Source organism: Lycorma delicatula, chromosome 12 (genome assembly GCF_047948215.1).
Source record: "Lycorma delicatula isolate Av1 chromosome 12, ASM4794821v1, whole genome shotgun sequence".
NCBI classification, from domain to species: domain Eukaryota; kingdom Metazoa; phylum Arthropoda; class Insecta; order Hemiptera; family Fulgoridae; genus Lycorma; species Lycorma delicatula.
Window position 1 is genome coordinate 2,713,598 of NC_134466.1, and position 27,000 is coordinate 2,740,597.

The 27,000-nt window shown below is 30.4% G+C and overlaps 2 protein-coding genes across 2 annotated transcripts in view; one reads left to right on the forward strand and one right to left on the reverse strand.

The window, feature by feature from the left end:
- LOC142332947 (uncharacterized) overlaps positions 1–12,915 on the forward strand; it is a 41,729-nt gene extending 28,814 nt beyond the window's left edge. The window contains exons 4-5 of the mRNA XM_075379667.1: positions 333–482; positions 12,171–12,915. Of these exons, the coding sequence (XP_075235782.1) occupies positions 333–482; positions 12,171–12,203 (183 nt within the window). The 3' untranslated portion in view covers positions 12,204–12,915. The remainder of the gene's footprint in view (positions 1–332; positions 483–12,170) is intronic.
- LOC142333334 (dynein axonemal heavy chain 10-like) overlaps positions 1–27,000 on the reverse strand; it is a 363,654-nt gene that overhangs the window by 161,791 nt on the left and 174,863 nt on the right. The gene's annotated exons all lie outside the window — the stretch shown is intronic.

Genomic DNA, 27,000 nt, shown 5'->3' on the forward strand with positions numbered 1-27,000 from the left:
AAACAAGGTTGATGTGTTTTTTATATTTACACCAACAACCTGTTTCTTTTACCAAACCATTTAGATTGTGGTTAAGATCATTTTTCTATTGATCTATTAATTTACTGCAAATGCCTACAATATTTCACTTTTCTGGAACTATCATGTGTGATTATATATTGAAAGGTTCCAGTTGAATATTATTATAGAAGTACTCACATGGATGAGTTATTTCTATGAAAACCAATTTGTTTTATCATTGTAAGAAAAGTAGATATATTTTTAATATTTGTTAATTATATAAAGATAATAAATTATTATTATTATTATTATTATTTTATGTTTTGCTGCAGAGTATGGATGCACAAACTGATAGTTCATTTTTTGATGAAGATCCATTATCTTTGAGTATTAAAAAAGAAATCAAGCATGAAACAGAGCGAACAGAACATTTGATTGCTCCTGTTGCTATGACAGATGATAAACCGACAACATCTAGACAAGTAAGATATTTTCATTTACTTTTTGATGGTTTACCTAATATTTAGCATTCTAGTTTAACACTAGATATTTTGATTAAAAGCTTAAAAAAGTGATACCAAACTGTATGTGAAATGATAAAACAGTATGTGTAGGATAGTACGATTGACAAGTCACTCCTGAAAACTCGTGGCTTTTGATAAAGAATAAACATTCCGAGCGAGGTTTTATATAAGGTCTCTTGTTTCTTTCTTCGTAGTGCCAAAATATACTGTTCCTAATCACACAACAAACCTACTGAAATGCAGCTGATATATTCTTGCAAGTAAATTTATAATCTATTCACAGAAACCAGTTTTATGAAGAACATTGTTGTCCTCAGAGAAACTACTTCATTGTGTCTCTTATGGTACTGTAAATGTGGCACAGCCATAACAAATTCTGTAACATATCAAACTGTTTACTACCTTCCAACAGACAGCATGTTGAAACATGCTGTTGAATTATTGCTGTTGAAACATCCATAAAACAGAAATGAATAAATGTAAGAAATATTGTACTTGTTAATACTTCATGTATAGTTTTTAGTGTGGTATTTATGTGTTTTCTGGGGGTTCCTTGGGATTTTTAATGTGGTTTTATGGGGTTTTTCAGTACTCATTGATTAGAATCTTTTTTTCATGTGTATTAAATTATAATTGGTAATTATAATAAAATGATTATTCAATAGTAATATGACTATTGCATGATATAAATCTGAAAATTAGAATATATTTAAGTGCTATTATTTTTTAGCAAAGTATCAGCTTTCTCAAAACAAGGTTAATTTCTTAGTTTCTTTTCACAGAGAATGGAATTCATATTTAAATGGTAGTATAAATTAAATTTGTGCTTAAATAGTTGGCAGCTTTAAACATCCACTAGGAACTGTTGAAACCATTCCCAGTATTGAATTCACTTTGCACAGTCTCTGGCCAATAACTGTTGAATCGCTTTATATTGGACAAGACTGAGCTTATTACAAGTTGCAGTTGTTTTTCTGTTAAGCTAACTTTTGCATGGATTTGTTAAGACTACATCACATAGTTGTCTATACGTCTTCATCAAGTACTTATGGTGTACCACTTCACTCATATTTCTTTACTGATCCAATCTCCCCAAAGTCTTCGATTAGTATTCGTACGCTATATCGATTAGGAACCAGTATACCTGGAAATCTAATAAAATACTAATCTTTCACTGTCTGTATATACTCCTTATGCTTATGAAGATGTGTTAAATGAGAAATATCCACTGTTCAGTGTGCACATGGAATGACAGCTTCAATCATATCTTCTTTAGTTGAGACACATATTCTTGTCGCAACATCCTGATCGGGTCATGGAAGCTAACTGCATTCAATACAGAATTACAAACCTTTGTATAAAACATTACTCATATTAACACAGAATAAAATCCCTCAACCTATAATCATGTTTATGTTGGTATGTAGTTACTTTTCGAATGCACTGGATTATGAACTTCCTGTTAGAGCTCGCGCTTTAGAATGGTATATTTTCATCAAGTTAGATGGTACCAGTGAATTTAATTGACAGAATCTGATAACTGCTGAATATTTTGTCTACAAAGATGCTAATGTTGTTACCAAAATAGCTGTGAAAAAAATATGTTTGGCTTTGTGTGAGTTGTAAAGGGTGAGACAAATTCAGTCTCCTTCTTTAAAAATTGACCATAAAATACAAACAACTTAGTGATTGATTTGCCCTGTTGTAAAACCCTGTTGGTGTAAAACCAGTTTTAGAGATCTTAGCAATGAAATTTATATAATTTATTTATAAAGAGATGGTTTCATCATTACTCGAAATTTGATCAATATTGACTGTTGAAGAAAAATAAGTAACTTCTTAATAATCAACTAATTTTTTCTAAACGATGTGTTACTGAATTTGGATCTCAGGTGTTAATTACATGCTAAGATGCTATTGTACTGTTTTATCACATTGTTTGGCCAAAATTGTGCAAGAATGTTTCCCAAACATTGATACAATAAACTGTAGCTTTGATACTGCAATAAATCCACAATTGATCCGAAGTGATGTTCACTTTTTTTTGTCTTCAGTCACTTGACTGGTTTGATGTAGCTCTCCAAGTTTCCCTATGCAGTGCTAGTCATTTCATTTCGGTATACCCCTACATCCTACATCCCTAACAATTTGTTTTACATATTCCAAACGTTGCCTGCCTACACAATTTTTTCCTTCTACCTGTACGTCCAATATTAAAGCGACTATTCCAGGATGCCTTAGTATGTGGCCTATAAGTCTGTCTCTTCTTTTAGGTATATTTTTCCAAATGCTTCTTTCTTCATCTATTTTCCGCAACACCTCTTCATTTGTCACTTTATCCACCCATTTGATTTTTAACATTTTCCTATAGCACACCATTTCAAAAGCTTCTTATCTTTTCTTCTCAGATACTCCAATTGTCAAAGTTTCATTTCCATATAAAGCGACACTCCAAATGTATACTATAAAAAATCTTTTCCTGTAATTTATATTAATTTTTAATGTAAACAAATTATATTTCTGACGAAGGCTCGTTTCCCCTGTGCTATTTAGGATTTTATGTTGCTCCTGCTTCGTTAATCTTTAGTAATTCTACTTCCCAAATAACAAAATTCTTCTACCTCTATAATCTTTTCTCCTAGTTTCACATTCAGTGGTCCATCTTCGTTATTTTTACTACAATTCATTTCTTTCGTTTTGTTCTTGTTTATTTTCATGCAGTAGTTCTTGTATAGGACTTCATCCGTGCCGTTCATTGTTTCTTCTAAATCCTTTTTATTCTGAGCTAGAATTACTATCATCAGCAAATCGTAGCATCTTTATATTTTCACCTTGTACTGTTACTCCGGATCTAAATTGTTCTTTAACATCATTAATTGCTAGTTATATGTAAAGATTAAAACGTAACGGGGATAGGGAACATCCTTGTCGGACTTCCTTTCTTATTATAGCTTATTTCTTATGTTCTTCCATTATTATTGTTGCTATTTGGTTCCTGTAAATGTTAGCAATCATTCTTCTATCTCTGTACTTGAATACTTTTCCTGAAACCAAATTTTTCTTCTCCTAACACTTCTTCCACTCTCCTCTCAATTCTTCTGTACAGAATTCTTGTTAAGTTTTACTGCGCAGTAATTCTACAGGTATTCCGTCTATTCCAGGAGCCTTTCTGCCATTCAAATCTTTAAATGCTTTCTTAAATTCAGATCTCAGTATTGCTTCTCCCCTTTCATCTTCTTTGAAATCCACTTCTTCCTCTATAACATCATTTTCTAATTCATTTCCTCCGCATAACACTTCAATATATTCCACCCACTTGTCGACCTTTCCTTTCATATTATAAATTCGTGTACCATCTTTGTTTAACACATTGGATTTTAATTTATGTACCCAAAAATTTTCCTTAACTTTCCTGTATGCTCCATCTATTTTACCAATGTTCATTTCTCTTTCCACTTCTGAACACATTTCTTTAATCCATCCACTCTTCTTTTGCTAGTTTGCACTTCCTGTTTGTTGTATTTCTTAATTGTCGATAGTTCCTTTTTACTTTCTTCATCACTAGCATTCTTATATTTTTTACGTTCATCCATCAGTTGCAATATATCATCTGAAACCTAAGGATTTGTACCAGTTCTCTTTGTTCCACCTAAGTTCGCTTCTGCTGATTTTTAAGAATTTCCTTTTTAAGATTCACCCATTCTTCTTTTACATTTTCTGCTTCATCTGACACCTTTTCTTCAGGCTTTTAAACAACAATCTACATTTCATTATCACTAAATTATGGTCGCTATCAATGTCTGCTCCAGGGTAAGTTTTGCAGTCCACGAGTTGATTTCTAAATCTTTGCTTAACCATGATATAATCTATCTTATCAGATAGATTATATCTGATTGCAGTATCGCCTGGCTTTTTCCAAGTGTATATTCTTCTATTATGATTTTTAAATCAGGTGTTGGCAATTACTAAATTATACTTCGTGCAAAACTCTATAAGTCGGTCCCCTCTTTCATTCCTATTGTCCAGCCCGTATTCACCCACTATATTTCCTTCCTTGCCTTTTCCAATGCTTGCATTCCAGTCTGCCAACTGTTATTTAATTTTCATCTCCTTTTAGGAGTTTAATTGCTTTGTCAATTTCTTTGTATACACACTACTTCATCATCATCGTAGGCGCTTGTTAACAATCATTGTCGGTTTAAGTTTTGATTTTATCCTTATTACAATGATTTTATCGCTATGCATTTTGAAATACTCTACTCTCTTCCCTATCTTCTTGTTCGTAACAAAACCTACTCCTGCCTGCCCATTATATGAACCTGAGTCAATTATTCTAAAATCACCTGATTAAACGTCGTTTTCCTCTTCTCACTGAACCTCGCTATTTTTTACTACAGCTACATTTATTCTATCCATTTCCCTCTTTAAATTTTCTAACCTACCAACCTTTTTTAGACTTCTAACATTTCACACCCCGACTCGTAGAATGTTATTTTTTAATTTTCTGGTGACCCCTTCCTTAGTACTCCCCAGCCGGAGATCCGAACAGGGGACTAGTTTACCTCCGGAATATTTTACCAAGGAAGGCACCTCAATCATTGCTATACGAAAATGCAGAGAGCTACATTTTCTTGGAAAAAAAGCAGCTGTAGTTTTCCATTGCTTTCAGCTGCGCAGTACTCAGTCCTCTGAGTACTACTGATATGACTGATAGGACTGAGTGATGTTGATATGACCATTTAAGTCGTCCTGACCTACACCCTTAACAACTACTGAAAGAGCTGCTGCCCTCTTTCAGGAATCATTCCGTAGTCTGGCTCTCAAGAGATACCTCTCCGATATGATTGCACCTTCAGTCCAGCTACTCTGTATCACTGAGCACTGAAACCCCTGGCAAGACCTTGCTGAAACGGCAAGGTCCCATGATTTATAGAGGGAGATGTTCACTAGCTAACACTAAATGTCATTACTACGTGTTAATTAATTTTGTTATTTTTTTAAAGATCTATTTGTTGCTCATAGAGTTCTCTAAAATCAGAACACATTTAAGAATCATTTAAACAAGACAAATTATTTCTCAGCAGATTATAAATTGCATTTTAAAAACTTATGGTATGAATCTGAATATATGTGATTTAGAAAGATGATAACATTTCTCGACAAATGTATAGGTCACTCTTATAGGTAAATAACATACAATTATTTCAGGTTTTATCTCAGCATACATTGCTTTTCTCATGGCACTGTCATTTTTGTGTATTAGAATGTATTAAAGAGAAATTAAAATTCTTTGTTTGACTTTTTGATGGTCAATTAATATAATTTTGGATCTTCAGTATATAATTCTTTCATTATTTACTTGACTCACCCATCCAGTACTAAGCCTGTTTTCTCTTATTTTTCATTTCATTCAGTTCATCCAGCGGATGAAAATCTAATAAAAATGATAAACCGATCGTATTACTCTTCTGTGTGTTTGATTTTTTAAGAACAAATGTAATGCCCAATCACTTAATCTGGGGATGAGTTTGGAAAATATCTACACTTATTGCCAGGATTCTATTTTCAGTCAATATTAACAGAATTAAACTACATTAAATTTAAAAAATTGTTTTTTTTTATTTGGCATTATGAAATTACTTGTTGACTGACAAGTTTTAGTTTCTGTGCTATGTAGCGTATAGTTTGATTGTGTTACATTTCGTTTTCTGTATTTTAACTGCTAATACTAACAAAATTTTTATTTTTGCTACTCTGAAACTAACATATTGTGCTTGCTTAAATATGAACATAAGATATTTAATATTAAAGAATAAGTTGTCAATTTGTAGTAGGAATTATTAAAAATAACAAATTTTCCGATAGATTTTTAACTTAACAGTTACGTTTGTTTTTTAGGATCTTATTGAAGAAGTTATCAATGATGTGGAGGAAAGAATAACTGAAAGTAGTTTACAGAGATCAAAATGTGTGGTTTGCAATAAATTAAAATATAAGTGCATTTGTGATTATGTCATCGATGAAGAATATGAAGATTTCAACACTTTTTCTTTTAAAGAAAAGTGCTTGCAAATTACAGAAAAACCTGTTAAAGAAAGGAATGTCATATCTTGTCATCTTCCTATTCACACGTGTGTTCTATGTCAGGAGTCTTTCACTCAGAGATCTACATTACAGTCACACTTATCTATTCATGTAGTCAAAAAAAACTTAAAATGTAATTTTTCTAAAAAAACCTTTAATCAAAGCTGTATTTTAAAAACACATATCTCTACTAATAAAGATGAGAAGAAATTCACTTGTAAATTTTGTAAAGAAACTTTTAATCAAAGCTGTAATTTAAAAAAACATCTCTATATTCATACTGGTGAGAAGAAATTCACTTGTAATTTTTGTAAGAAATCATTTAGTCAAAAGTATAATTTAAAAAGACATCTCTCTATTCATACTGGTGAGAAGAAATTCACTTGTAATTTTTGTAAGAAATCATTTAGTCTAAAGCATCATTTAAAATCACATCTCTTTATTCATACTGGTGAGTCGAAATTCACTTGTAATTTTTGTAAGAAATCATTTAGTCAAAAGCATCATTTAAAATCACATCTCTCTATTCATACTGGTGAGAAGAAATTCACTTGTAATTTTTGTAAGAAATCATTTAGTCAAAAGTATAATTTAAAAAGACATCTCTCTATTCATACTGGTGTGAAGAAGTTCACTTGTAATTTTTGTAAAAAAACTTTTAATCAAAGCAGTAGTTTAAAAAGACATCTCTCTATTCATACTGGTTAGAAAAATTTTACATGTAATTTTTATCTAAAAACTTTTACACAAAAGTTAAATAAGGTTGACAGAGTGGTATAAATTATCTCTTATTTAGTATAGGGTCTTTGCAGTTTGTAGCTAGTTTTTTTCTTCTTTTTTTTGCATTGCATATACACTATTATTAAAACTAATTATTTTATACATCAGATCATTTGGAATGATTTATATAATGTATGTACAATTCTTTTAATAAAAGAAACTTTTTAATAACTTGTATATTAAATGATTCATATTTCCTTTATTTCAGTTTGTCTAAGAAATTTGGAGACATTGTAGGCCAAAATTGTGAATACATTTATGGTTATTGAAAATTAACATTTTGAGACCGCATGCAACATTTTTTTCGATAAACGTCTACAATTTTTGCGTCCACACAATAAACCCTACACTGTAGAACTTCTACGGTTTCTGTTCACCGACCTTTTGGTGTACGGCTTATGTTTTTCACAGACCTTTTTTGAAACTAATTTAACACCATTCAGGTTGTTGTTGCAGAGACTGAAACAAATCGATTATTCTGATAAGTAGAAATAATAATAAAGATAGATTTCTAAAAATCTTTATAATTTATTTTTTTAAATTTTTAACGAGCTGATAAACTGCATTTGAAACACCGAAACACAAAATTTGAGTTTAATAATATTAACGTATTTATCTGAGTGTTGAGAGTATGAAATAACCCCTCCCTATCGTTTACGCAAAACATTTAACGGGATAAACCGTTTTAAATAGTTCTAGGTATGTCAAAATGAATAAACGAAAACAGAATTTTCACACGGTTATTATCGCTTGACTTGCAGTAAATAGTTTATGTTCAGCTTATGGTTTTTTGAGAATAATATTATAATACATAGAAATAGATACACGCCGATTTAAAGTTATTTTATATAAGACATATGCATTTGAAAAGAAAATAATAATTAAATAATATTAAAGCCTTTTGCTTTAACGTGATAATTTATTTTAAACAAAAAATATTGCAGCAAGATGTTCTAATAAAATGTTATTTTATTGAAATTACTTGAATTCTATTCCTAACAATCTATAGACAATCAGAAAAATGTATTGGGATTTGGGAAAAAGATTCATAGTACTCTTCTGATCGAAAATACTCTTTAAAGATTAATCGATGCAAAACTCTATTATTAATTTTACCTATAGAATAAAAAAAATTGTTTTTATTGTATAAAATTAGGGTATTTTTAAAAACCGTGTGAAAAATAGTAATAAAATTCTTTAAAAAATTTTAGAAAACATTTTTTTTTTCATTTAATCCATTTATCTTAAAAATATAGTTTTATGTTATATTTAGTTAATCGTGTTTCTAACTTACTAGAAATTTTATAACTCGTTGAAAGGGGTCCATTAAGTGTTGCTTTCACAATCTTTATGACTGTAACGTATGTGAAACATGTGTTGTACAAATGATATAGTTTAAGAGCAGTAATGCCGATCTGTATACCCAGTCCATGCGCTGTCCCAGTCCCAGCGCTGAATACATCATCTACTTTTGAACGGCATTGTCATGCTGATACGTGAAAGTAAATTTGGTTCAGCGAAGAAGGTATGGAAAAGATACTTCATGCCTCGTTTATTTTAGTAAGCCTGACACGGGATGTTTGTAATTATCGGGAACGGCTACTTAATTTTTAAAAGTGATTTGATAATGATAATCCTTTTAATTACGATGCCCGTTATAACGGGTACCGAACTAAAAGAGAACCGCTAACGACTAAACCCAGTCGCCGCATGTAACATTTTACGAATGAAATGAAACGATGAAGACGTAAGTTAAATTAAATTCTATAACTACATTAGCAAAAGTTTATATATTTACCAAATTTTTACAAAACACGTTCGAAATAACCGTCCGACGGAAGCATGCATCTTTGTGCTCGAAAGAGCTTATTGAGAGACGCGTGACGCAAAATGTTGTTGAAAATTCGTTTTCAGTTCATCGATAATGGTGGAGGATTTGGTTCGTAAACTCTTTCCTTGAAAAAGCCCCAAACGAAAAACTGAAGAGAAATCTGGCAAACGCTGAATCCATCGTCCTCTACTGACAATTCGTTCTTTTACACAAAAAAAAAACCGTACGAACGCGTGCTAGTGAATTTTTTTATGTTTCTCCGTCGTATTTGAAGAAGCCGTCCCCTTTTCACCATTTGTTAACCGATAGTAGAAATCTACAAATATTGTACGGTAATACTTCTGTATCGACAATCCGGTCGCAAAGTGGTGCTGTTCGATATCAGAATCGTATCGTACACCGAATTTCTCATCATGAAATGGACGAATAAACATCCGCTGTGGCTTTTCAGTCATCCTGTACCTGGTGCCAATCGAATTAACACGCCCGGTTAAATGAAACCGTGTTTCGACCGACATGAAATTGAGCATCATCGGTTTTTAAACGCCTGATAGAACAATTAAAACTTTTCGGTTTCTATTCTCTTAAATTTTTGCAAAATCGTTACACGATACGATTTCAAATTAAAATCGTGAAGATTCTTACGGCAAGATCTGCATTTTTTACCACTTTGTTGTGATAACTTAAGTATAAATGTTTTCCGACCGGCAGAAATTCTTTGAATATCAGCTTTTGCCTCCGGAATCGTTCATTTCGTTTTGCCTTTGAAACCGATCCCGTTGAACGCTACTTTTTAAACAAATCGTGTACGCTATTCTGCTGAGCTACTGGCATTCGGAAATCTTTCCGCGAGTATTTGACGCGTTTCCTGAAAGGATCCAGAACGCACTTACCGTTTCCCTTTAAAACCCCTTCCCTCGACCTAATAAGGCGTTTTAGAAAAATATAACGGTAAAGAACAAAACTATACAGCGCTGAAGCACAAACGGTTTGCAACCGACAGTTCAGACGTAGTAGTAGAAAGAAGCAGCGTTAAAAGTGACCTCAAATAATTATATTTGGAACCGGGTTCGGTTCTGTTTTAAGTCTCTCATCTTGTGCATATGTATGTAATTTCGTTCCGTAATAGATCATTTCGAACTAATATAAACTGTAAAATAATCAAATACAGAATTAGTATACGGAGTAAAATATGTGAGAACTTATTAAATGAATTTCATTATGCTAAAACAAGTTTAAAAAATTATTTTACGAATTATTTATTAAATTAAAATCTGCTAGTAATTCAATAAATATAACGTTTGATATACGAAATCTGTTGAGAAAATTACCGAACGCTTTTAATTACTTGTCAACGGATATATTTAGTGACGTGCGGCTGGCAGAATTTGTTTCGCATACCCTCCTCTGAAACCACATGTTCTTGGATTGTTATTTGAGTGCAACTCAAATAACAGTAGAAAGAACATCGAGTGGATGTTTGTCGGCGATTTCTTGAACAGACCGATCACGTCAATTTCGAAGCAATGTTCACTTTTTTCGATTTTAGTGAATTCTTGCCTGTATGTGAAACAATGTGTTTTTTGACCCTATTTTTGGCGTTTTACATGGGATATATTAGAAACTAAGAGAGATACAGTTCTGGGACCTATTTTTTTCGATTTCCCAACTCAAAACCCATAAGAAACAATTGAATTTGCCCCTTATTGACCTTCCCAGAATTTCAGAAAGCCTTAAATTTACCCGGAGGAACTGAAACTCGGTCAAAATCTTTCACCCTGTATAACTCGCTAAAGAAGCGTTTTTGGATCTATGTTTATATGAACTTTTTTCTTATTTTTAGCCTCTAGAATGAGATGCTGAAGTCTTTCCCTATCACTCTGTATAACGGAATTTCGAAATAAAATACAATACTATACTCTTTTTTTTTCCCAATTTGTCACTTAGTTTATTTCTACTTTCCGGCTACAGCGATATATACTGCTACAACAGTTACAGCTGCAACGGGAAATTACTAGTAAATCGGTCAAAAAAATGTCTAAAAAATTAGTATTTTTTTTTTTTTAAGTTTGGTGCCTTAAGGTAACGTTAAACCCCCCTCCCTCCAAATAAATTTTAAATAATCTGTTTAAATAAATTTTATATAATCTGAAAAATAAATTTTTTATTCCAATGCTCCAAATTCAAAAAAAATATTTGTATCGGTCGGACGTTTGTGCGTGTGTATGTTGGCTTGTGTTTTGTCTTATAATTTTGGAACCCGTGGACCGATTTTCTTTAAACTTGGTAGACAACAGGCACTATCTTGGAGGGGGAAATGTATTAAACGTTTGCGAAAACTGGAAAACGGGATCAGGGTGTTTGGCCGAAATAAAATTTCAAATTTTTAACCGAGGCACTTAAACAAACAAAAGTTGAAAACATTTTTAATCGATATGATAAATAACAAAAAAAAATTTTATTTAATATTTTCCCCCAAAGAATTTTTTTTAATTTACTTTACTTTAATTAGGGGTACGGCCGGACCCGGATTAAATTTAATAGAATTACACTTATGCAGAGAAATATTTTTCCCGTTTTATGAATTTTTAGTTACCCTTTTTGGAAATATATTATAGAAACTCTATAACAGTTAAGCTACAGACTATCGACTGACAGACTTCAATACTGCAAACAACTGGTATATACAGCACTGTACCAAATTTTTAGATCCTATAATGCCTCTACAAAAATTAAAAATTTTTAAACGGCGATAAATACCCAGCTTTTTTAAATAAGTACAAAATTTTATGTTATCAATGCCTTATATTTATATGTAGATAAACCGCAATATTTGAGCTAAATTTCAATTTTTAATGGATAACGGGGTCACATTAAGTCGGCATTAAGCAGATAATGAAAACAATTACAACAAATATAATTATAAATACGAGGGTTATTTTTTTTTCAAGGTCCAATCACTCACAATGGTGCACCATTGGTGAGAGACTTCAATACCGCAAACTGTGTGCGAGATGAGTTCCCAAGATGCTGTCCGACCATCACAAATAATGAGAATGGATGCCTCCCTAACGTTTCTCCAGCACTACCACAATGAAGGAGAAGTTTTTTTGAACAAAATTGTCACAGGGGACGAGACACGGGTCCATTTCGAAACTGAAGAAACAAAAGAACAATCCAAACAGTGGATGCATTCTCCTTCTCCCAGTAAACCGAAGAAGTTCAAGCGAACCTTCCTTCTCCAACCGAAAGTGTATGGCTACTGTGTTCTGGGACCAGAATGGAGTTCCCTTGGTGGAATTCATGGAACGTGGCACGACCATCACTGCGTGACTCTTCAACGTCTACGAAGGGCGATTCAGAATAAGGGGAGAGGAATGTTGTCATCAGGCATTGTCATTCTCCATGACAATGGTCGGCCGCACACTGCAAAGAAGATCCTGCAGCGTTTTCATCGGGAAGTGTTTGATCACCCACCATACAGCCCGGACTTAGCTCCATCTGATTTTCACCTCTTTACTCACATGAAACGCCGGCTAGGAGGACAACATTTTGGCACAGACATCGAGCTGCAGACCACCGTAGAAACATGGCTGAAAACAGGCAGCTCCGTTCTATGACGAGGGTGTCGGAAAGTTGGTACCTCGCTACGACAAATGTCTAAATCGGAGTGGCGACTATGTAGAGAAATAGCGTAACTATGTAAGTACTTGTTACAAATAAAAAATTTTTTATTTTCACTGTGTTTTTAATTTCGTGACTGATCGGACCTAGAAAAAAAATAAACCTCGTAAATAATATTTGTTTTTCTTATTTTAAATGCGATTAAGGATACCAAAGTATGCCATGTTCCGGCATTTGCCCTATTGTATCAAGGGAAACCGTGGGAAAACCTTGATAAGAACAGCTTGGAAATATTTTTGTCTATGATACATTATCAGATTACAGGCAAATAACATAAGTAAAAAAAAAACTTATAGGTTATGATAATACTAAAATTTTAATTATAATAAATCTTTATGATTTATAAATTTCTTCCACATCTGATATCCATCCTTTTTCCCTGTTAAAAAAAAAAAAAAACAAAAATTATTGTAATAACGATCTACAATCTCTTATCAATAAACTATTGTTACCTGTTATCCCTATCTTCAGGAGAATATACAAAGAATTGAGTGAAAAAACACATCTATAATGATGGTTCATTGCAAGTAAAAAAAAAAAATCAGTTATTTTTCCATTATAAATAAATAAAAAAATTATTGTGCTTTAATGAGCAAAGATTGTTTACTATGCTCAATTTACAATGTATGAACATAATTCTGCCTTTCGTATGAACAACGTAAACAAGCAAATCGATTTCAACTTTAGATGACTGAGATAACATTTAACGAATCAATCTTTTTTTAACTAATATTTCTTCTGCTACCTCTTTAGGCTTCGTATTGATGGCATATAGACCCACAGTCTGGTCATTGGAACTGTTGCTAATTGTAATCTTACGTAGCAATTAATTTACTGTTAAAGCTAAATATTTAAAACTTATATTTAGGTATAAAATAAATAATAGGGTACATAGGCATACTAGGAACAGACTTTCCTTTTATAACTAGACTGATTTGGCTCTTTGATTGATTTGGCTTTATTCATCTGATTTGGCTCCTAATGATTACTTCCCTTCCCAAACCTGATGAAATGGCTCGCTTGACAAACATTAATTTCAATGATGCTCTAAGGTGAGGGAACAGCTTGCATCACAGAGTTAGAAAAATCACGTGATAATGAAAGTATTCAAAAGTTGAAAAATCTGAGTAAATGTATCGAATTGTAAATGAACTAAGTTGAACGTTTGAAGAACTTATTGCAAAATTTTCGGTTTTCTTTATCAAGCTATAATTTTTCTGAACAACCCCTATATTTGTTTTAAGTTGACTTATAATTTCTCAGAATTAAATTTGTAATAACTGTGTTTCCTAATTTTTTTTATCAGTGATTTACAAATAATTTACACTTGTCATGTGTAAAACAATTAATTTTGCCTCATAATTTATACCAAAAAAATTACAGTGTATTATTATTTTTCATTACCTACAACTAAAAAATAATATGTTAGTGGTACTGACATGTATCCGAGTGCATGAATGAATTACAAGGGACTAGTGGAAAGATTAAAAGAATTTCCACAAAATTTTGGGTTATCTTTATCAGAACAAGAGTAGTTAATATTCGTCGTAATATTGTAAAATGACTCTTAGAGATGCATTTGTCTAATGGAGGTAAAACTTTTATGAATTATCTCGTACAGCCTGAAAGTCGTTTTCTTTCAACCATTTTAAAATGTTATCTTTCAACTGTTTTAAAATAATTTAAATTTCTCACTTGTCTCTTACTGTGATATGTAGATTAATCTTTTCAACTATGAGTAAATTAAAAATCGTGAAGAATTAGATTTTTATTTGATAAGTGAAAAATTAATTTACGGTATAAATATTTTAACATTTCTGGCAACATAATAATTTTGGCAAGAGACATAGAGATGAAAATCAAAATTCAAGATTTAGAAAATTGTTTAAACAAAACTGGTACGTATTGCATACAATTAAACAACATAGTTTCCTAATAATAGAAACAAAATCCCAATATTGAAAATTTCAGAAGGAGAATAGATAAAAAAATCAAAAATTTTAATATTTAAATATCAAAAAATTACATATTTAGGTGAAATGATTATCATTAATGTATATCCAAAAATATCTGTATATTGGACAGTGGTGGCATTACATTTTGGAGATTACCGAGGCTGAGGTTCAGCAGGTTACTTGCAGTTTTGCAAGACATAAAATGACTCCCGGGTATGATGGGATCACCGTGGAATGCTTGTTCGCTCATTAGGTGTCAGCAGTGGTGTTCTCACAAGAGTTTTAGTTTTGAATAGGTTAATAAAAGGTCACCAACTTGGTGGTCCTCAGCCTTGTATCAGTTGCATCGTTGGGCATGTACTGTTGAAGAGATAGGGAAGAGATGCTACAAAGTTACTTTTGTAACCGAAATGTATTGCTTCATGATGGTGGCATTGAAGTGAGCAAGATGCTGTCCAAGGGGTGTCCCTAAGGCAGTGTGCTGAGCCCTCTGCTTTGGGTTGTTTATCCTGTTTTTTTTTTCACGTATTCCAGATTGTTGTGGATTATTATCTATTAAAATAGTATAGTATTTATCTGTTAAAATTTTATTTGGCTATAACTCTGGAACCGATGAAAATAAGTACCACTTATGATATTGTTGAAAAGCTCTCGATGAGAGAGTTTATTACTATCGTTAAGAAAAAGTCTAAAATCCAAATTTTTTTGGATTTTGTGCTTTTTTGACACTCTTGGTTCGGTCAATTGCAATCAAAAGGGGAGGTGCACAAGTAGATGTTATGACATCCCTAAATCCAAAATGTCAACATCCTACGGCTAATTGTTTTTGAGTTATGCGAGATATATACTATATGTATGTACGGACATCACTCCAAAACTAGTCAAATTGGATTCAGGAATGGTCAAAATAAATATTTCCATTGAAATCTGAAAAGTGAAATTTTTCATGATGACAATACTTCGTTTACATCATACAAGCAAGTAAAAAGAAAAAAAAGACGAAAAATCACATACTTTACTAAGATTCAAAGAATCAGTGAGACATGGTCTCACAGACAGATTTAATGTGAGCCACATGGCAATCAATATGTTAATATTATTTGCTTGTTCTTATATTTTTAATAAAGAAAGCTTGCATTAGAATCAAGTATAACCTCATTCAAGCCACCATAAAGCATAAACCAGGACAATCATTAAGTAATTACAAGTGAGATGCTTATGAACATTCTTTTTTTATACATATATTTTTTTTATTATGGATGTTTATTTTAATCTTTGTTTCTGTTTTTTGGCTTTTTTGTACAGATAATGAATGGGCCTGAAAATAATACTTTTATTAATGAATCTATTCCTCTTAATAAAGATATTAAATTAGAGAGACCGATCAGCAGAAACGATATGCTTTTATTTACCACATCACACAACTGAAACTGATGCATCTGTGCGTGTAAGCTTTTTTAATTTTTCTTTGTATGTTTTGCTGACTGAGGACCATGAAGTAGTATTTTGCATTCATTTCTTATTCTTCTATATATTTTCATTTCTTGTTTTCTAAGAGTTCTTCATTCTTTTGCTTTAAAGAAATCAAACAATTCTTTATCTAAATCATTCATTTATTATTTCTCCGACGTATATTTAAATTTTACTTATTGATTTTTCCATATTTTGTTTTTTGGGTCCTGGGGGGGATCTTGGTCGGTTACAAATTCTGCCTTTTTGAAATAAATTTTTAGCCTTATTTTCCGTGCAATTTATTTTAGCTGGTTTTCTTGTTCTGCTGCCTTTTTGAGGTTCTCCAAGAAAATTGTAACATCATCGGCTAAGGTTAAGCAGTTAATTGCAATTTCTTTCTATTTCCAATCTGATTCTATTTAGGTTGTCTCAACTTTTTTCATGTTCTTATCCCATTCTATTATTACTTTCCCTAGAACACAGATAAAAAGAGTTTATGTTAAACCGATTTGTTGTCTTCTGTTTTAATTTCCAATTATCCTGATATTTCAAACATGAATTTTACTTCTGAAGTTCAGCTTTTTTTTTTGGCTGTTTTCATGATTTTTTCTGTAATTCCGGTTCAATCAAGCTTGCACCGTTGCCTTGTTGTTTATTTTCTGGATGATTTTTTCATTAGGTGGTTTGGATTTTTTAGTTCATATTGCTGAATTTGGAATTGAAATCTAACCTCGGATTCCTGATAGTTTAATAATTTTCAAAGTACTTGTTAGAATTTTGTGATTGTTGTTTTTCCTAAACCAAAGGCTGGTTGTTTGGTATTTGGTAAGTTTATAAATTTTGGAAGTGTTGTTAATTTTAATTCAGATAGACAAGCATAAAACCCATCGATACAAGATCACATTAAAAAAATAAAAAACATAAGTACATAACAAAATTAACATTCATAAGCAAGGATAGCTCTGTAATAAACACTTCAATTGTACTAATCAGCTACGTCAGAATATTCCGTCAAAGAGTGGTAAGGGGTTAATAATAGTAATTATAAGTACAGTAGAAAAACACTTTGAAAATTGTGTTTTTTTTGTAAGTACTTTTGGTGCAGGACAATCAAGAACATTTTTAATTTCAAATTTCAAATTTTTAATTCAGTTCTGCAAACTTTTTCCATCCAGGATATATTACTCACACATTACAAACATATGCAGGTGTGTACATATGCACGCTCAAACATTTGCAGATTTTTCATTACATATATACAAAAATTTACACAGTAAGCTTTATAATTTTACCTACACACAAAATATTTCCATAATAATACATTTATATACTGGTATATTTATAGATAATTTCACTTTGTACAATATAATACACATATATACACATTTGTATAAATATGTATACACACACACATATATATTCACATATGTGTGTATATATATATATATATATATATTTTACACATGAAAATCTGTCATTTTATACTGTAATAAACAAACAGTTGGTGTTATCTATTATTGCAGAATACTACTAAAAAAAAAAAAAATTATGAAATAATAATTTATTATTATGACAGAACGAATTGTCACCAGACAAAAAGTAGACATCACATAGTTCCAATAAACACTTCAATTGTACTAATCAGCTACGTCAGAATATTCCGTCAAAGAGTGGTAAGGGGTTAATAATAGTAATTATAAGTACACTAGAAAAACACTTTGAAAATTGTGTTTTTTTTGTAAGTACTTTTGGTGCAGGACAATCAAGAACATTTTTAATACATTGTTGCAATTCATCTGCAAAAATTTCTATTTGAATATAAAGTCCCAGTCAAGCATGGCAATTTTCTTTTCCTACAAAATTCCATTTCCACGTTCCAGTAAAAAAGCTTCATGTTTAAGTGGCTGTAAAAAAATTAATATTATTTAGAACCAAACTCATCAAGGAAATTTTGTATCTTCCAAAATTTATATTTTTATAATCTGGTATATATTTTTCAGATATGAGATAAGAATTCAAATTATGGTCAATGTGGAAAATGATATTTATCACGATAAAATATTTCACCATAAGCAATATTAACACTAATGTCAGTAAGATTAGAAAAAACTAAATCAGGAGAATTACTGCAACAGTTTAACACTTGTTTGATTGTAAATATTACAATTTGTAGCATAAGTTTTAAGGTGAGTAGCAGCACTTTAAGACTTAAATTTGGATGTTAAAATTTTACAAAAGAAACATTTTAGTGGTTTTCCCACGCAAAACCTTGCACATTAAAGTCTAATAATAATATAACAGTCGCTGAACTTTTAATGTGTGTTGAAAGTGAATTAGAGTTGCAATTTATTATTATTTTATAAATTATACAAATAATCATAAATATATTTACTTTATAGCATTCAAATTTTGTTTTGTATTACAGGAATTAGGTTTACTACAACTGAAAGAGGAACCGCCAAATGTTATTAATGGTGATATTGAAAAAGATCCTTTAGCAATTGAAGAGATGAACTTGGTTATATTAGAAAATTTAAAAGTTGAAAATGAAAGAGTAAGGGTACATATTATTTTTGCTAAACGAATTACAAAGATTCAGTTAAAAAATCCAGTAAAATAAAGATTGATAAAAAAAATCCTTTTGAAAAAAATATTTATTTGAATAGTCTTTAAATTTTTAAAATAATGTATTAATTTTTTTTTAAAATTACTAAGAAGTGTAGTTAGTTGGATATCTGGAAAATTGGTGCTCCACTGTGTTAACTTTTTATTATGTAAATTTTGGATTACATACAGTTTATGTAAGCTTGTTTGTGTGTGTGTATATTTAGTCTACCAAGCTGATCTAATAGTTAACTCTTTGGAAATCAGTTGTTTAACAATTGAAAATTGTTTAAAACAATTCTTTTTTGGCCTATTTTTTCTTTTAATTCTTGGATTATTCATTCAATTTTGTTTTATGCCTTTTTCTAACTGAATTGTATATGCTGCTCTTAGCTGGGATTCTATTATTCAGAAATTTTTTAGCGAATATTTGATGTGTTCCTGGAAAGGATTTAAGAACACTGATTAGCAACCCATTCCTTGATCTATTAAGGCGTCAGAAAAGCACAACTCAAGGAATGAAACTTATTGCAGTGAAGCATGAATAGTTAACAACTGACAGCAGTAGGTTAGAGTAGTAACATACGCACCAAAAATGATGTTAATAGAAGCAGTGATAAAGGTACATTTAAATAACTGCAGTTCAAGCTCTCTCAGTTCAGTTTTATGTTTCTCACCCTGTATGTGTAAATATACATATTAGCGCTCTTGCAGTGTGCACCACTTCATCAGACGTATTAAATACATTGATGAAAAGTTGTGTACCACACAAATGCTAATTTGGAAGAATTAAAAAAAAGCAAACAGTAGGAGGTGTTTTTATTTTAATTATTATAATTTATCATTGTATTATATATATATATATATATAGCAATAACTAATCTTAATATAATTTAATAACTTTCTTTCTTTTTTTTTAAAATAAACTTAGCAACTCGTCATGTTTTAATGTACGTTAGTCAACTTCAGTGTATGCACTTTTTTTTAGCTGGTCAGATGCCTAGACAATAATCTAACTCTTGCCAGATGTTTGGGAGCATCTGCGGCATTATAAGACCTTTTTTTTTTGTCTTCAGTCATTTGACTGGTTTGATGCAGCTCTTCAAGATTCCCTATCTAGTGCTAGTTGTTTCATTTCAGTATACCCTCTACATACTACATCCCTAACAATTTGTTTTACATATTCCAAACGTGGCCTGCCTACACAATTTTTCCCTTCTACCTGTCCTTCCAATATTAAAGCGACTATTCCAGGGTGCCTTAGTATGTAGCCTATAAGTCTGTCTCTTCTTTTAACTATATTTTTCCAAATGCTTCTTTCTTCATCTATTTGCCGCAATACCTCTTCATTTGTCACTTTATCCACCCATCTGATTTTTAACATTCTCCTATAGCACCGCATTTCAAAAGCTTCTAATCTTTTCTTCTCAGATACTCCGATCGTCCAAGTTTCACTTCCATATAAAGCGACACTCCAAACATACACTTTCAAAAATCTTTTCCTGACATTTAAATTAATTGATGTAAACAAATTATATTTCTTACTGACGGCTCGTTTAGCTTGTGCTATTCGGCATTTTATATCGCTCCTGCTTCGTCCATCTTTAGTAATTCTACTTCCCAAATAACAAAATTCTTCTACCTCCATAATCTTTTCTCCTCCTATTTTCACATTCATGGTCCATCTTTGTTATTTCTACTACATTTCATTACTTTTGTTTTGTTCTTGTTTATTTTCATGCGATAGTTCTTGCATGGGACTTCATCTATGCCGTTCATTGTTTCTTCTAAATCCTTTTTACTCTCGGCTAGAATTACTATATCATCAGCAAATCGTAGCATCTTTATCTTTTCACCTTGTACTGTTACTCCAAATCTAAATTGTTCTTTAACATCATTAACTGCTAGTTCCATGTAAAGATTAAAAAGTAACAGAGATAGGGAACATCCTTGTCGGACACCCTTTCTTATTACGGCTTCTTTCTTATGTTCTTCAATTTTTACTGTTGCTGTTTGGTTCCTGTACATGTTAGCAATTGTTCTTCTATCTCTGTATTTGAACCCTAATTTTTTTTAAATGCTGAACATTTTATTCCAGTCTACGTTATCGAATGCCTTTTCTAGGTCTATAAACGCCAAGTTTATAGACATTGTGACTCACGCCCCTAACAACTACTGAAAGAGCTGCTGCCCTCTTTCAGGAATCATTCCTTAGTCTGGCTCTCAACAGATACCTCTCCGATATGGTTGCACCTTCGGTCCAGCTACTCTGTATCCCTGAGCACTGAATCCGCTCACCAACGCCAAGGTCTCATGATTCATAGAGGAGGTATTAGACCAACCACCTTTAAAATTTTTTGTATTAAATCATTCAAATCTCAAACTTATCTTTGCTATAACTTTCAATAAAACCCCAAGCAAAAACGTCCAGAGAAGTGATATCTGAGAGATGTAGGTGGCCATGCAGTTGGACTTCGTCTGATCCAATATCTGGAGAAGTGTTTTCCAGGAACATGCTAATGTCATGATAAGTGTTGTGGAGCACCATTTTGTTGAAAACTGAATCTTCCAGGAATCTTAGTAACAGCAAACATCTGAAATATGTAGACGCATGTGTGCCCTGTCACAGTGGACTCTATGAAAAAAACACTTCTCCGACACCATTTTTTCCCCATCATAGCCGACACTTACTTTCAGTATGTTCCTTTCATTCTTGATTACTGTATGGGGTTTGTTTTCGGTACAACAAATTTGACAGTTGTCTTTAATTATCCCAAATGTATGAAAAGTATCCTCATCACTAAATAAAATATTATTAAGATTCTTTTTAATACGGTAATTTATCTCTGCAGCAAACTGATATAATTGGTGGTAATCATTTGGTTTAATGTGAAGAAGCAGTTGTAATGTACACTTCCAAATGGAGTGCTTATGACCGATGTCGTGAACAGTAGAAAAAGGAATCTTCAGTCCGTAACTAGATCGCGTAATAGACTTATCGGGCAGTGAACATATCGCTTACTTTATGCACAGTCTCTTAACTAACTGAAACCTTCTGATGATTTCCAGTTTGTGAAACCCATCTTCTAGTCTCCAGTTCATATCCTTGGAATACAATAGATTTGGATGTAGGAGAATTGACATTCAATTCAGTTCATACAAATGCATAACTGATTGAAAGCAAAGCATGAACTGAATATTTTTTGTGGGGGTCTGCATCTTGATGGACTACTACAATTGCATTCAATTCGGTTTGTATATGCTGGTGACTCTAAGAGTATACTGAACAAATTTTTGAGATACATTCTGTCATTTGACCCTACATTTAAGAGATTACTATGACCGTTTTCTTAAATGTAGGCAATTAGTTTTGGATGCTTTCAGCCCAGACTTCCTGTATATAAAACGCATGGGTAGGTCTGATACATGCATATTGATAAAACGTATATAATAAATATATTTACCTGTTATAAATTTGCAAAATAGTTTTGTTTTCCTAAAACATACTTGTGATAATAAAGTTTCAACCAAATGTGTAAATATAAGATAAGTAAAGTACCTTATTATAATTAAGTTAACTCATTGATGATTAATTAATATCCAAAACCACTTTGATTATGAATATATCTTTAAAATATTCAATTTTTTTATACGTGTTAATGTTATTGTAATTCAAATAGTTTTACGTTATTCATAATTACCTTTGAATTATTAGTAATTTTTTATTTACAGGTTATTATTGATAAAGGAACCTCCAAGGGAAGTACCAAGAATCGCATTACTCAAAAGAGATGTGTAAATAAATAATTCAGTATATGATGGAATTATGAAAGAAAAATCCATTGAATATAATCAAAGTTATAATTCAAAATCACATTTAAATATTCATACAAAAACGAAAAATTATGATTGTAATTTCTGCCAAAAATGTTTTAGTGATGTTTCTTAATTAAAGATGCATATTAATTTACACACCAAGGAGAAAAATTATGTATGTAAATTTTGTCAAAAGTCATTTAATATTAAAAGCAATTTAACGACACATCTTAATATTCATAAAAATGAGAGAAATTATGTTTGCAACTTTTGTCAAATGTCATTTAATTGTAAAAGCTATTTAAAGAGACATCTTAATAATCATACAAAAGAGAAAAATTATGTTTGTACATTTTGTGAGAAGTCTTTTAATCAAAGTTCTATTTTAAATATATTTAAATACATAAAATATAATATTTAAATAACATTTAAATATTCATACAAAAGAGGTAAATTATGTTTGTACATTCTGTCAGAAGTCTTTTAATCAAAGTTCTAATTTAAAATCGCATTTAAATATTCATACTAAGGAGAAAAGTTATATTTGTAACTTTTGTCAAAAGTCATTTAATAATAAAACTTGTTTCGACACGCATATTAATATTCATACAAAAGAGAAAAATTATATTTGTAATTTTTGTCAGAAGTGTTTTTATGAAATTTCTAATTTAAATATTCATACTAAGGAGAAAAATTATATTTGTAACGTAATTATATTTGAAAAATTATGTATGTAAATTTTGTCAAAAATCATTTAATGCCAGAAGCAATTTAGAGACATGTAAATATTCATACAAAAGAATAAAAATAATGTTTGCAACTTTTGTCAGAAGTCTTTCAGGGAAAGTTATGCTTTAAAAGTACATTTAAATATTCACAGAAAAGAGAAAAATTATGTTTGTAACTTTTGTCAGTAGTCTTTTAATCAAAATTCTACTTTAAAATCACATTTAAGAATTCATACTAGGGGAAAAAATATATTTATAATTTTTGTCAAAAGTCGTTTAATAATAAAAATCATTTAAAGAGACATCGTAATATTCATACAAAAGAGGACGATTTTACTTGTAACTTCTGCCAAAAGTTGTTTTATCGCATTTGTGATTTTAAAAAACACATTTATTTCCACTCTAAATAAAAAAATTAATGCTTGTAACATTTATCAAAAATCTTTTAAGTTTTTTAAGCATGGCACATTGGTATGTAATATTTTTATACATAAAAAATCTTTTAATAAAGTTATATTTTAGAAAGACATCTTAACGTTATTCTTATTAGAGAATCGTTATGACCTTTAAAATTCTTATAGTAAGAAAATTGATTAAGAAAAAATTAATAGCATTCTTTCAAGTGTGTGTAATTTAAGATTCGGATAACAAAATTTATTTAATGTTTATAATTTATTTAACATTACATTTTTCTCACTTTTATATGTTGCAACTAAAGGTGGAGAGGTTTCAATTTATATATTACTGTATTTTATAATGTGTGGGTATGTTTATGAACATTTTAAGTCCAGAACCATGGCAATCAGAAAATTTGGTGTAAAGTTCTTAAATGAGACTTGTTATACAAATCACAAGTTACATGTGTTTTTCTTGAACATTTTTTCCTCAAGTGCATTTTCACAAATAACAGTGACATGAATGAATTTAAAGCCTCATTGTGATTTTATATTAAATTTAACTTATCTGATATCTGTGCCGCAACTAGTTTCACTGTTTTCCTCCATGCTTTTATGAATACCATCGTTTAATTTTAATGGTTCTGAAAATTCAAAATAAATTAAACTTTGGAAAAGGCAATAGAAATTGTTTGTTCAGTTTAAAAGATTATAATTTATGCAGCTTATTTTAATTTTACACATACTATTTGTTCCGCACAAGATCTTCCCTTTCTAAACCACCCTGATGTATTCTCAAAGTTGTTTATTGATGTGCAATGTGTATTCTCTACAACTTTTGTAAGATTTTATAGATTACTGAAAGAAGAGAAATTCCTTTGAAATTATTAACTTCCATTTTGTCTCTTTTTTCTGTGTCCCAAATGTTCTAAAAATAATTTCTCTAATAGATCATATATTAATTATCTAATATTCATAATTTTAAAAATTGCATTGTTATTCTCACCAGATGCTTTATTATTTTTTAGAAATATGATTATATATACTTTATTTTTTGTTTATTTGGGGGATTTGAGTTTTTTAGTTAAGTTACTGGTTTCAAACAGTTGAGCTTTTCTTTGGGTTTCTTAGCTGTTTCAATAGTTTTTCATAATAATTTGCTAAAGTTTTGCTATCACAAGTTTATTCGACTTAATTAAAAATATTTTTACTTAAATTTTATCTGCAATTAATTTTTTAGAAATTAATTTTCTTTGTGAGTAGACTTATTTTATTGTAATGAAAATCTCAATTTATTTAAATTGCAGTTTTAGAAATACACGTATAAAATATAATTGTAATTCTTATGTGATGATAATAATATTTTGTTAATAATATAAAATATTTCAGAATTATGTATTTTGATTTTTTAATACATCTGTGAAATTGAAACTTATGGATTAAATGATAATTTATATATGTTTATTTAATTTTAAAAGTTGTATTATCTATTAATTTTCAAATGTACATTCCACGTGGTTCATTTTTTAATCTAATAAACAAAGTTTTACAGAAAACAGATTGTTTTTTTATTTAAAACATTCCTTTTTATAAAAATAAATAGATTGTATTATTAGTGTGACTGAATGCAAGTTTATTAAAAATATTTTGTGTTATTATGATCATTAAAACTAAATTAAGCTACCTTTTTTGCCCAACCTACATGGTGAAAGTGTTACTAAAGTATGTGTACATCCAGGTCCTTGGATTTCTGTAACCTTAACCTTTCCATTTTAAATGTTTAGTGTTCCAACTGCGGAGTTCTGATATTGGTGGCTTTTTATCAAAAAATAGATTGTTTTGAGATGCAGCATTTATAAAAATATCATTTTTTTGTTAATGAAAGTAACAACTAATTAAATGAAATAAGTTGTAAATATGTAATACACAATAAATAATTCAGACACATAAAGTATTCATAATGATGTGTTTACTGGTTCACTACTTTCACAACTGGCTTCGTTCTGATGTGTGCTATACTAGATCATGTTTGTACATGTCTATACACATCTTAACCTGCACAACAGTAGCAGTGTTACCCTTTGAGTTAGCTCATTTGTTTCAATCATATTTACAATGCTCTAGGAGCTTTTACTTGACAATGGACAAAAAAAGTTTTAAAATATTAAAAAAAAATTAAAATAACAAACTGTGGGTGATAGAAAAATTCTGAATATATATTTGAAAACAGGATAAAAAACTACATTAAGTACACCTATTGATACTTGTGATACAAAAATCATGTTGACCAGTGTTATTTATTTATTGAAATTTTTTACTTGTTAATACTTGATGCGCAATAGATGAAAGGACCAGTTTATTGTGTAGATGTGAGTGAGTGTGTCCACATGCACAAGCATGTGATTAATAACATTACTATAATTATCATAAAAATAATAAATTCAGTATCAAATCTTATACCAAACAACATATGTGACATGTGCCTCTAATTTTTTTTTTTATATTAGTCCATTGTTTACACTAACTCTGATGTAAAATTGCCCTAAAAACTCAAAAACATTCTTGAGAGATATATCAGTAAAATATACCTGTTAAGATTCATGTATCCTTTCCTCTTTATTAATTGTAAATAAGCAAACTGTATCTTCTTATTTTTGTAAAAGTACATGAAGTGGTTATATTCATTTGGCCTATTTCACCGGCTAACTTTTATAATATTACTATTAATTATTGTATTGTGCAGTCTAATTATATATTTAATGTAGTCATCATCTACACTATCATCAACAATGCATTATTCATTTTAAACATAAAACTTCAAATATGAAACATGTAATGGTCATTATAACATATTAAACTTATATTTAAACAGATTGATCAATGACTATTTATTTTGATTCTGAACCGGCGAACTTATTATATAGAATAATGACATTTAACTAAGGTATTGAACCAAAGCGGTTTGTTATTCAACAATACCTTCAGAAAAAATGTAGTATTCTCTTAAATTCTGAAAGTTACAAGTATGAAACTACATTAAGTTAGAGTAGCGAGATTATTTTACAAGATCATATTGATGTTATAGCTGTATGTCCCTTATAGTAAATACAATTTTTCATAAAGTGGGAAAGATACAAGTAAGAAGCT